The 12,500-nt window shown below is 46.4% G+C and overlaps 1 protein-coding gene across 2 annotated transcripts in view; it reads left to right on the top strand.

Annotated features, from left to right (window-relative positions):
- LOC109867702 (cyclin-dependent kinase 17) overlaps positions 1-12,500 on the top strand; it is a 58,102-nt gene that overhangs the window by 29,238 nt on the left and 16,364 nt on the right. For both annotated transcript variants that reach the window (XM_031801273.1, XM_031801274.1), the window contains exon 4: positions 1,453-1,586. In XM_031801273.1, coding sequence (XP_031657133.1) covers positions 1,453-1,586 — 134 coding nt within the window. The remainder of the gene's footprint in view (positions 1-1,452; positions 1,587-12,500) is intronic.

Here is a 12,500-nt window from a genome sequence, read left to right on the forward strand (position 1 = left end):
CCGCTCTCCCCCTCCTCTCTCTGTTTCATACCTCTCGTCCCGCTCTCCCCCTCCTCTCTCTGTTTCATACCTCTCTTCCCTCTCTCCCTCTCCTCTCTCTGTTTCATACCTCTCGTCCCTCTCTCCCCCTCCTCTCTCCTCTCTCTGTTTCATACCTCTCGTCCCACTCTCCCCCTCCTCTCTCCTCTCTCTGTTTCGTCCCACTCTCCCCCTCCTCTCTCCTCTCTCTGTTTCGTCCCACTCTCCCCCTCCTCTCTCCTCTCTCTGTTTCGTCCCACTCTCCCCCTCCTCTCTCCTCTCTCTGTTTCATACCTCTCGTCCCTCTCTCCCCCTCCTCTCTCCTCTCTCTGTTTCATACCTCTCGTCCCTCTCTCCCCCTCCTCTCTCCTCTCTCTGTTTCATACCTCTCGTCCCACTCTCCCCCTCCTCTCTCCTCTCTCTGTTTCATACCTCTCGTCCCTCTCTCCCCCTCCTCTCTCCTCTCTCTGTTTCATACCTCTCGTCCCACTCTCCCCCTCCTCTCTCCTCTCTCTGTTTCATACCTCTCGTCCCACTCTCCCCCTCCTCTCTCTGTTTCATACCTCTCGTCCCGCTCTCCCCCTCCTCTCTCTGTTTCATACCTCTCGTCCCGCTCTCCCCCTCCTCTCTCTGTTTCATACCTCTCGTCCCGCTCTCCCCCTCCTCTCTCTGTTTCATACCTCTCGTCCCGCTCTCCCCCTCCTCTCTCTGTTTCATACCTCTCGTCCCGCTCTCCCCCTCCTCTCTCTGTTTCATACCTCTCGTCCCGCTCTCCCCCTCCTCTCTCTGTTTCATACCTCTCGTCCCGCTCTCCCCCTCCTCTCTCTGTTTCATACCTCTCGTCCCGCTCTCCCCCTCCTCTCTCTGTTTCATACCTCTCGTCCCGCTCTCTCCCTCCTCTCTCTGTTTCATGCCTCTCGTCCCGCTCTCCCCCTCCTCTCTCTGTTTCATACCTCTCGTCCCGCTCTCCCCCTCCTCTCTCCTCTCTCACTCGCTCTCTCCTCTCTCACTCGCTCTCTCTGCTCTCTCCTCTCTCACTCGCTCTCTCACTCGCTTTCTGCTCTCTCCTCTGTCACTCGCTCTCTCCTCTCTCACTCGCTCTCTCCTCTCTCACTCGCTCTCTCTCTGCTCTCTCCTCTCTCACTCGCTCTCTCCTCTCTCACTCGCTCTCTCTGCTCTCTCCTCTCTCACTCGCTCTCTGCTCTCTCCTCTCTCACTCGCTCTCTGCCTCGCTCTCTCCTCTCTCACTCGCTCTCTCCTCTCTCACTCGCTCTCTCCTCTCTCTCTCTGCTCTCTCCTCTCTCACTCGCTCTCTCCTCTCTCTCTCTCTCCCCCTCCTCTCTCTCTCCTCTCTCTCTCTTTCATACCTCTCGTCCCATTCTCCCCCTCCTCTCTCTCTGTTTTGTCCCACTCTCCCCCTCTCTCCTCTCTTAGACATCGTCCATGAGAATATGAAGATGGGTTCTGATGGAGAGAGTGACCAGGCATCAGGGACCAGCTCAGATGAGGTTCAGTCTCCCACAGGGGTGTGTCTGAGGAACAGGGGCAACCGACGCATCTCTGCAGAGGTACGTCTAGCTCACGGTCTGACCCACCTTCATCAGAGGTACGTCTAGCTCACGGTCTGACCCACCTTCATCAGAGGTACGTCATCAGAGGTACGACAATGGAAGTTTAGGGGGGAGATCCATTTTTATTAAACCAGGTGAAAATAAGTTTTGGCGTGTAACAGATTTCTATTCAACTTCCACTGTCCTCCATGAGTGACTTGCTATCTCTCTCACATGCATTTCATTCCTCACCTCACGTACCCGTGGTCACATACACTCACTGGCCAGTTAATTAGGTACACCCCCCCCCCCCCCCCACCATTCTCAGGAATGAATGGCTCCTACAGGCAGTGAGTCATGTGACCATGGTTTGCTATATAAAGCAGGAAGACCGGCATGGAGACATTCAGTTACTGGATTGGGCAAAACGAGGGCCCTAAGTGACTTTGAGCGCGGAATGATTGTCGGTGCCAGGCACGCTGGATCCAATGTCTCAGAAACGTCTCCTGGGCTTCTTACACACGACAGTGACTAGTGTTTTCTGAGAATCCAGTCGGCAGCAGTCCTGTGAGAGTGAAAACAGCTTGTTGATGAGAGAGGTTGAAGGAGAAGGGCAAGAATTGTGCAAGATAATCAGCGATCCACAAACAGACAAATTCAGGCTATTCTAGAGGCAAGGGGGAGGTCTGACCCAGTACTAGCTGTGTGTACCTAATAAAGTGTCCGGTGAAGAGGTGACTCCGGGATGCTGGCCTTCTGGGCAGAGTTGCAAAGAAAAAGCCATATTTCAGACAGGCCAATAAAAAGATTAAGATGGGCAAAAGAACACAGACACTGGACAGAGGAACTCTGAGTCCGGAGTCGCCTCTTCATTGTTGACGTTGAGCCTGGTGTTTTGCGGGTACTATTTAATGAAGCTTCCAGTTGAGAACTTGTGAGGCGTCTGTTTCTCAAACTATACTGGTTAAACTCGACACTCTAATGTACTTGTCCTCTTGCTCCATTGTGCACCGGGGCCTCCCACTCCTCTTTTTATTCTAGTTAGAGCAACTTTGAGCTGTTCTGTGAAAGGATTAGTACACAGCGTTGTACGAGGTCTTCAGTTTCTTGAGAATATCTCGCATGGAAATAGCCTTCATTTCTCAGAACAAGTATAAACTGAAGAGTTTCAGAAGAAAGTTATTTGTTTCTGGCCATTTTGAGCCTGTAATCAAACCCACAAATGCTGATGCTCCAGATACTCAACTAGTCAGTTTTATTGCTTATTTAATCAGAACAAAAGTTTTCAGCTTTGTTAATATAATTGCAAAAGGGTTTCCTAATGATCAATTAGCCTTTTTAAAATGACAAACTTGGATTAGCTAACACAACATGCCATTGAAACATAGGAGTGATGGTTGCTGATAATGGGCCTCTGTACGCCTATGTAGATATTCCTTAAAAAATCTGCCATTTCCAGCTACAAGAGTCATTTACAACATTAACAATGTCTACGGTATATTTCTGAACATTTTAATGGACAAATGTGCTTTTCTTTCACAAACAAGGACATTTCTAAGTGACCCCAAACTTTTGAACGTGTGTGCGTGCGTGCGTGCGCTCACACACTCTACTTGTCAAAGGTTCTAGAACACCTAGTCATTCCAGGGTTTTCTTTATTTTTACTATTTTCTACATTGTAGAATAATAGTGAAGACATTAAAACTATGAAATAACACATATGGAATCCTGTAGTAACCAGAAAAGTGTTAAACAAATCAAAATATATTTGAGATTCGTCAAATAGCCACCCTTTGTGCAAAGCTGTCATCAAGGCAATCTTGGCATTCTCTCAACCATCTTCACCTGGAATGCTTTTCCAACTGTCTTGAAGGAGTTCCCACATATGCTGAGCAATTGTTGGCTGCTTTTCCTTCACTCTGCGGTCCGAATCTTTACCGTGAAAGGCTTAATTACAAGCCCTTAACCAACAGTGCAGAAAATACTTAACAAGTAGACTAAAATTATAAATTATAATAAAAGTAACACAATAAGAATAACAATATCAAGGCTATATACAGGGGGCACCGGTATGCATGGGTACAGGTTAGTTGAGGTAATTTGTACATGTAGGTGGGGGGGAAGTGACTATACATAGGTCACAAACAAACAGCGAGTAGCAGCAGTGTACAAAAGGGAGGGTGGGGTCAATGTTAATTGTGTGGTGGCAGTTTTCTGAATTGTTCAGCAGTCTTATGGCTTGGTGGTAGAAGCTGTTGAGTCTTTTGGTCCTAGACTTGGCGCTCCGGTACCGCTTGGGTGACTGGAGTCTCTGACAATTTTATGGGCTTTCCTCTGACACGCCTATTATATAGGTCCTGGATGGCAGGAAGCTTGGCACCAGTGATGTACTGGGCCGTTTGCACTACCATCTATAGCGTCTTTCGGTCAGATGCTGAGCAGTTGCCACACCAGGCGGTGATGCAACCGTTCAGGATGCTCTCAATGGTTAGCTGTAGAACCTTTTGAGGATCTGGGGACCAATGCCAAATCTTTTCAGTCTCCTGAAGGGACATGCCCTCTTCACGACTGTCTTGGTATGTTTGGACCGTGATAGTTTGTTGGTGATGTGGACACCAAGGAACTGGAAACTCTCAACCCACTCCACTACAGCCCCATTGATGTTAATGGGGGCCTGTTCGGCCCTCCTTTTCCTGTAGTCCACAATCATCTCCTTAGTCTTGCTCACATTGAGGGAGAGGTTGTTGCCTCCTCCTTCTAGGCTGTCTCATAGTTATCGGTCATCAGGCCTACCACTGTTGTGGCATCAGCAAACTTAATGATGGTGTTGGAGTCATGGGTGAACAGGGAATACAGGAGGGGACTAAGTACACAAGCCTTGAGGGGCCCCAGGATCATTGTGGCAGACGTGTTGTTGTCTACTTTTACCACCTGGGGGTGGCCCTTCAGGAAGTCCAGGATCCAGTTGCAAAGGGAGGTATTTTGTTCCAGAGTCCTTAGTGATGAGCTTCGTGGGCACCAGGGTGTTGAACGCTGAGCTGTAGTCAATGAACAGCATTCTCACATAGGTGTTGCTTTTGTCCAAGTGGGAAAGGGCAGTGTGGAGTGCGATTGAGATTGTGTCATCTGTGGATCTGTTGGGGCGATTGGAGTGGGTCTAGGGAGTCCGGGAGGATGCTGTTGATGTGAGCCATGACCAGAATTTCAAAGCACTTCATGGCTACCGACATGAGTGCCACGGGTCGGTAATCATTTAGGCAGGTTACCTTTGTTCCTTGGGCACAGGGACTATGGTGGTCTGCTTGAAACAGGTAGGTATTACAGACTCGGTCAGGGAGAGGTTTAAAATGTCAGTGATGACACTTGACAGTTGGTTCACACATGCTTTGAGTACATGTCCTGGTATTCCGTCTGGCCCAGTGGCTTTGTAAATGTTGACCTGTTTAAAAGTTTTGTTCACATCGGCTACCGATAGCGTTATCACACAGTCATCCAGAACAGCTGGTGCTCTCGTGCATGCTTCAGTGTTGCTTGCCTCAAGGCAAGGCTCTGGGCAGCTGGCGTCTGGGTTTCCCTTTGCAGTCCGTAATAGTTTTCAAGCCCTGCCACATCCGACGAGCGTCAGATTCAATCTTTAATCATGTATTGACACTTTGCTTGTTTGATATTTCGTCTGAGGGCATAGCGGGATTTCTTATAAGCGTCCGGATTAGTCTACCGCTCCTTGAAAGTGTCATCTCTAACCTTTAGCTCGATGCGGGTGTTGCCTGTAATCCATGGCTTCTGGTAGGGATATGTACGTACAGTTACTGTGGGGATGACGTCATCGATGCACTTATTGTTGAAGCCGATGACTGAGGTGGTGTATTCCTCAATGCCATTGGATGAATCCCAGAACATATTCCAGTCTGTGCTCAATGGTATTGAGATCCAGGCTCTTCGCTGGCCATGGCAGAACACTGACATTCCTGTCTTGCAGAAATCACGCACAGAACGAGCAGTATAGCTGGTGGCATTGTCATGCTGGAGGGTCATGTCAGGATGCACAGCGTTGAGATTGCCTGCAATGACAACAACCTCATTCCGATGATGCTTTGACACACCTCCCCAGACCATGACGGACCCTCCACCTCCAAATCGATCCCGCTCCAAAGTACACGCCTCTGTCTAACGCTCATTCCTTCGACGATAAACGCAAATCTGACCATCACCCCTGGTGAGACAAAACCTTGGCTCGTCAGGGAAGAGCACTTTTTTTTTCTTTCTGGTCCAGCGACGGTGGGTTTGTGCCCATAGGCAACGTTGTTGCCGGTGATGTCTGCCTTACAACACATCTGCAGTCCTCATGCCTCCTTGCAGCATGCCAAAGGCACGCTCACGCAGATGAGCAGGGACCCTGGGCATCTTTCTTTTGTTGTTTTTCAGAGTCAGTAGAAAGGCTTCTTTAGTGTCCTAAGTTTTCATAACTGTGACCTTAATTGCCTACCGTCTGTAAGCTGTTAGTGTCTTAACGACTGTTCCACAGGTGCATGTCCATTGTCTATGGTTCATTGAACAAGTATGGGAAGCAGTGTTTTTAAACCCTTTACAATGACACACACACACGCACACACACGCACACACGACAGCATCATTGTTTATCATCAAACTAGTATCCTAGTATATATATATATATATATACTAGTATAGAATCTAAATCTTACTACTGTAAATCTAGCTTTGGAAGACAAACTGTGAAGGGCATGTGATGTCCACTAGGGAAAGGGATTGGTTGTCTTCCAGAAAAGTACCGAGCAACGAGGCCTGCCTTGGGAACAACAAAACAGAAGAGAAGAACCAATGGGTGGGGTTTTTTTTCTTCACAATTGGCATTCACAACATCAAAAACCTGAAGTAAAACTTCCCACATGGTGTATATGCTTTCATATACTGTGCATATTGACACAGACCACTGCATTATCTACAGAGAGGTTTGAGTCTGCTAGAAACCTACATGTTCCTTACTGTGCATATTGACACAGACCACTGCATTATCTACAGAGGTTTGAGTCTGCTAGAAACCTACATGTTCCTTACTGTGCATATTGACACAGACCACTGCATTATCTACAGAGAGGTTTGAGTCTGCTAGAAACCTACATGTTCCTTACTGTGCATATTGACACAGACCACTGCATTATCTACAGAGAGGTTTGAGTCTGCTAGAAACCTACATGTTCCTTACTGTGCATATTGACACAGACCACTGCATTATCTACAGAGAGGTTTGAGTCTGCTAGAAACCTACATGTTCCTTACTGTGCATATTGACACAGACCACTGCATTATCTACAGAGGTTTGAGTCTGCTAGAAACCTACATGTTCCTTACTGTGCATATTGACACAGACCACTGCATTATCTACAGAGAGGTTTGAGTCTGCTAGAAACCTACATGTTCCTTACTGTGCATATTGACACAGAACACTGCATTATCTACAGAGGTTTGAGTCTGCTAGAAACCTACATGTTCCTTACTGTGCATATTGACACAGAACACTGCATTATCTACAGAGGTTTGAGTCTGCTAGAAACCTACATGTTCCTTACACAGGAATGTGAAACCCCACAAACACCTCTCTTCCTCTCTGGTTTTCTCTTTTTTTTTCTCTCTTTTCATTCACCCTCTCTTTCTCTCTATTTCTCTCTTCCAGCCTCCCTCCCCAGGGAGGGGAGGGTTGGGGAGGGTATCAAGTCAGGTCGAGTCATAAGGCTCAAGTCCAAGTCATTGGTGTCAAAGTCGAGTTGCAAGTCATCATATTTGTGACTTGAGTCCACACCTCTGCTAGTAGCCGTTCTGTCCCACTGTTCCATCAATAACTGTCAATACAGTAGACACTGCTGTACTGGGGCCTTTTTCAGCAGCACGCCTGGGGCCTTTCACACAATCCATATAACAACGCGCCTGGGCCCTATCACACGGTCCATATACCATGGCTCCTGGGCCCTATCACACAGTCCATATACCAGGGTTCCTGGAGCCTGGGCCCAATCACACGGTCCATATACCAGTGCTCCTGGAGCCTGGGCCCAATCACACGGTCCATATACCAGGGCTCCTGGAGCCCGGGCCCTATCACACGGTCCATATACCAGGGCTCCTGGAGCCTGGGCCCAATTACACGGTCCATATACCATGGTTATGGAGCCTGGGCCCCATCACACGGTCCATATACCAGGGCTCCTGGAGCCTGGGCCCTATCACACGGTCCATATTCCAGGGCTCCTGGAGCCTGGGCCCTATCACACGGTCCATATACCAGGGTTCCTGGAGCCTGGGCCCAATCACACGGTCCATATACCAGTGCTCCTGGAGCCTGGGCCCTATCACACGGTCCATATACCATGGTTATGGAGCCTGGGCCCAATCACACGGTCCATATTCCAGGGCTCCTGGAGCCTGGGCCCTATCACACGGTCCATATACCATGGTTATGGAGCCTGGTCCCTATCACACGGTCCATATACCAGGGCTCCTGGAGCCTGGGCCCAATCACACGGTCCATATACCATGGTTATGGAGCCTGGGCCCTATCACACGGTCCATATTCCAGGGCTCCTGGAGCCTGGGCCCTATCACACGGTCCATATACCATGGTTATGGAGCCTGGGCCCTATCACACGGTCCATATTCCAGGGCTCCTGGAGCCTGGGCCCTATCACACGGTCCATATTCCAGGGCTCCTGGAGCCTGGTCCCAATCACACGGTCCATATACCAGGGCTCCTGGAGCCTGGGCCCAATCACACGGTCCATATACCAGGGCTCCTGGAGCCCGGGCCCTATCACACGGTACCAGCTCTCCTCCATATACCAGCTCTCCTCCATATACCAGCTCTCCTGGTGAAGTTGCCCCTAAAGTTCAGAGGAGAATAGAACTGTATCGTCCATTCTGAATATGTATATTTTCCTTTGCCGTTACCATACAATAATGATTACAACATTATACCCACTATAACTTTTAAACAGTGGACCTGACATACTGTATGAAGGGATTCCCCGAACTCTCTGTGAGCCTCCTCTGTGTCTGCGGTCAGTCGGTTACAGTAGTATTATATAGTCCTGTAGTCTACAGAGGAAACATGGCTGTTCTGTTGTCAGTAGTATTATATTGTCCTGAAGTGGTAAGTAGACTAGAGGATACATGGCTGTTCTGGGATTACATCACTGTATGGGATTACACAATGTAATACGTTCCAGATGGGCCCCGTTGTACGGGATTAGGACCGGATGATTGGACAACTGTAGAGGGGGAAGGGGTTCAGAGGTCAGCTGACGGATACCCCCCCCCCCCCCCCCCGATATCGCTATATCGATATAGAGCCGGCAGCGGGGGGGGGGGGGGGGCAGGCAGAGGCGGCAGAGGCGGCAGCGGGGGGGGGGCAGAGCCGGCGGGGTCGATACTAGATAGTTGTTGGTTCTTTCAGCACTAGAAAGATCATGTAAAACTGACTGTCTTTTTATATGTGCTGCCTGGACGGGGTCAATCATATATTTAGACACTGGAGAAAACCATTTGATATTTCAGTGTTGCATAAACCCAGTTTCCCACTGTTACTTCAGCATTGCCTCAGAAAGGGTGGGAGTGGATTTTAAACAGCCAGAGAGATTAACATCCAGTAATCTAACCAACAGAGGAAATGCATTAAGGTGTGTGTGTGTGTGTGTGTGTGTGCACATGCTTCTATATAACAAGCCATCAAGCTCATGTTTTAGGACAGGTTTCCTCGGGGCATAAGGTCATGATCCCATGTCTGTTACACAGCCTCAAGGATACCGTTTATAACGTACACACACACACACACACACAGTACTCTCTGTTAGATAATGGAGTCCTAGGTGGGCTGTTCATGGGGCTAGAAGCATCTGTTGTAAAACAATAATAGTGTAACAACCCTGGGTTTATAAGCGTGGAAATCGACTCTGCCGCAGGAGCATGAGGAGCACGCAGAAGCAGGCTTTTGCGGCAGTCGATAGCGGGTCGGACCTCTGGTTCGAAGGTCGAGGGTTCGAGACCTGCTCCCTGCCTGTTTCATTACAATATATTCCATTTAGCAGACTCTTTTATCCCAAGCACTTAGTCATGCATGCATACATTTTACAAATGGGTGATCCCAGGAATCGAACCCAAAACCCTGGCATTACAAGTGCCATACCAACTGAGCTACCAAGAGTCCAAGGATCTCCCCCAGGATTTAGTTTAGGGTCTCCTCTACTCTGTTTAGTTTAGGGTCCGCAGTATTGGTTTAGAGTTGACTCTGTTTACCTAAGGTCTAGATTTACATTAGCATGTTACCTAGCTGTTTTCACTGTCTCTCTCTCTGTCTGTCTGTCTCTCTCTCAATTCAATTTGCTTTATTGGCATGATGTAACAATGTACATGTTGCCAAAGCTTATTTTGGATATTTACAGTATGAAAATAATAAGAATCAAAATGGTCAACGGGACAACAGTAAGAACAATAACAGTAACAACAATAACAACAGTAACAACAATAACAACAGTAACAACAATAACAACAGCAACAACAGCAGCAATAACAACAGCAACAATAACAGCAACAATAACAACAACATTAACAACAACAGTAACAGTAACAGTAACAACAGTAACAACAACAATAACAACAATAACAACAATAGCAACAATAGCAACAACAGCAACAATAACAGTAACAACAATAACAGTAACAACAATAACAACAACAATAACAGTAACAACAATAACAACAACAATAACAGTAATAACAATAACAACAGTAACAGTAATAACAATAACAACAGTAACAGCAACAACAGTAACAATAACAACAATAACAGTAACAATAACAACAGCAACAACAACAACAACAACAATTAACAACAGCAATAACAACAGTAACAACAGCAACAGTAACAACAATAACAGTAACAACAGTAACAACAGTAACAGTAACAACAGTAACCAACAGTAACAACAATAACAACAGTAACAACAGTAACAACAATAACAACAGTAACAACAGTAACAACAACAACAATAACAACAATAACAAGGGTCAAAATAACCATACATTGAACAATAACAATAAGCATACAGTAGAGGACATGTGCAGGTTGATTGGTCTGTCAGACACTGTCCCTCATCTTATGGCAGGCAGCAATGTGGTGTGCTGCCAACCCACAGCTCTCTGCGTCCTCCCCCAACAGCACGGGTATCCTACTCTCATCAGAGAGGTCTTTGAAACCTTGAATAAGGGTTTCAAATTTGGGAAAATGACACTCTCTAATTGTTTTATATTTTTGACATTTAGTCAGGAAATGCAGCTCCGTCTCAGGTTCTGCTGTTGTACAGTGGTTGCACAGCCTTTCCACTACAGGGAGCCAGGTTTTTCTGTGTCTACCCTTCTCAATGGCAAGGCTGTGCTCACTGAGCCTGTACGTTGTCAAGGTTTTTCTAAGGTTTTGATCAGTAATCATTGTCAAATAGTTAGCCACGGTGTGCTGTCGATTTATGGCCAGATAGCACTGTGCTTGTGTTTCCCAATAAGCAATGTAGTTTTGACTGTGTTGTAATTTGTTTTATTCTGATTGATTGGATGTTCTGGTCCTGAGGCTTCAGTGTGTTAGTAGAACAGGTTTGTGAACTCAGGACCAGGACCAGCTGGATGAGGGGACTCTTTTCTTTGCTCAGCTCTTGGCATTACACGGCTTGGTAATTATATGAGAGGGGGTCACTATTTTAGGTGTTTACAAAACTTAATTGCTCTTTTTTGAGTTCTTATTATTAGTGGATATTAACCTAATTCTGCCCTGCATGCATTGTTTGTAGTTTCTCTGGACATGTAGGAGAATGTTACAGAACTCAGCATGCAGGGTTTCAATGGGGTGTTTGATCCATTTGATGAAATCTTGTTTTGCAAGTGGACCCCACACCTCGCTTCCATAAAGTGCAAGTGGTTCAATGACACATTCCATTAGGTATTTCAATTTGAATTTGTTTTTTAATGGCGTAGAATGCCCTGCATGCTTTCTCTCTCAGTTCATTCACTGCCTCATTAAGGTGTCCATTTGAGATGATTTTAAACCTAAGTAAATGTAGTGTGTGCAGTACTCTATATATTTTGTACCAATTGAGAACTTTGGTCTAATTCCCTGAGATCTGGATCTTCTCTGGATAATCATTATTTTAGTCCTTTTGGGGTTTACTGCCAGGGCCCAGGTCTAGCAGTACTGCTCTAGCAGGTCCAGGCTCTGCTGTAGGCCATGTGCTGTGGGTGACAGCAGGCATAGGTCATCTGAGAAGAGTATGCATTTAACCTCGGAATTGTGGAGACTAACACCAAGGGCTGAGGATTTTTCTAGATTAGTGGCCAATTTGTTGATGTAAATATTGAAGAGTGCAGGGCTCAGATTGCAACCCTGGCGAAGGCCCTGCCCCTTGTTAAAGAATTCTGTTCTTTTCTTGACTATTTTAATGCTGCACGTATTGCCAGTATACATGGATTTAATTATGTCATATGTTTTACCCCCTACACCACTTTCAATAACTTTGTAGAACAGTCCTGTATGCCAAATAGAATCAAATGCTTTTTGGAAGTCGATAAAGCAAGCTTATATATTTTGGTGGACATGTTTATCTATCAGGGTGTGTAGGGTGTAAATATGATCAGTCATGCAATGTTTTGATATAAATCAAGACATTGTGCTTATTAAGGAAGTTTAGAACTCTTACATTTATAATACCACAGAAAACCTTCCCCAGGTTACTGTTCACACAAATTCCTCTGTAATTGTTAGGGTCAAATCTGTCTCCGTTCTTAAAGATTGGGGTTATGAGTCCTTGATTCCAGATGTCAGGGAAATAACCTACACTCAGGATTAAATTCAACAGTTTTAATTAATATAGCCAATGA

Source organism: Oncorhynchus kisutch, linkage group LG22, assembly GCF_002021735.2.
Source record: "Oncorhynchus kisutch isolate 150728-3 linkage group LG22, Okis_V2, whole genome shotgun sequence".
In the NCBI taxonomy this organism is placed as follows: domain Eukaryota; kingdom Metazoa; phylum Chordata; class Actinopteri; order Salmoniformes; family Salmonidae; genus Oncorhynchus; species Oncorhynchus kisutch.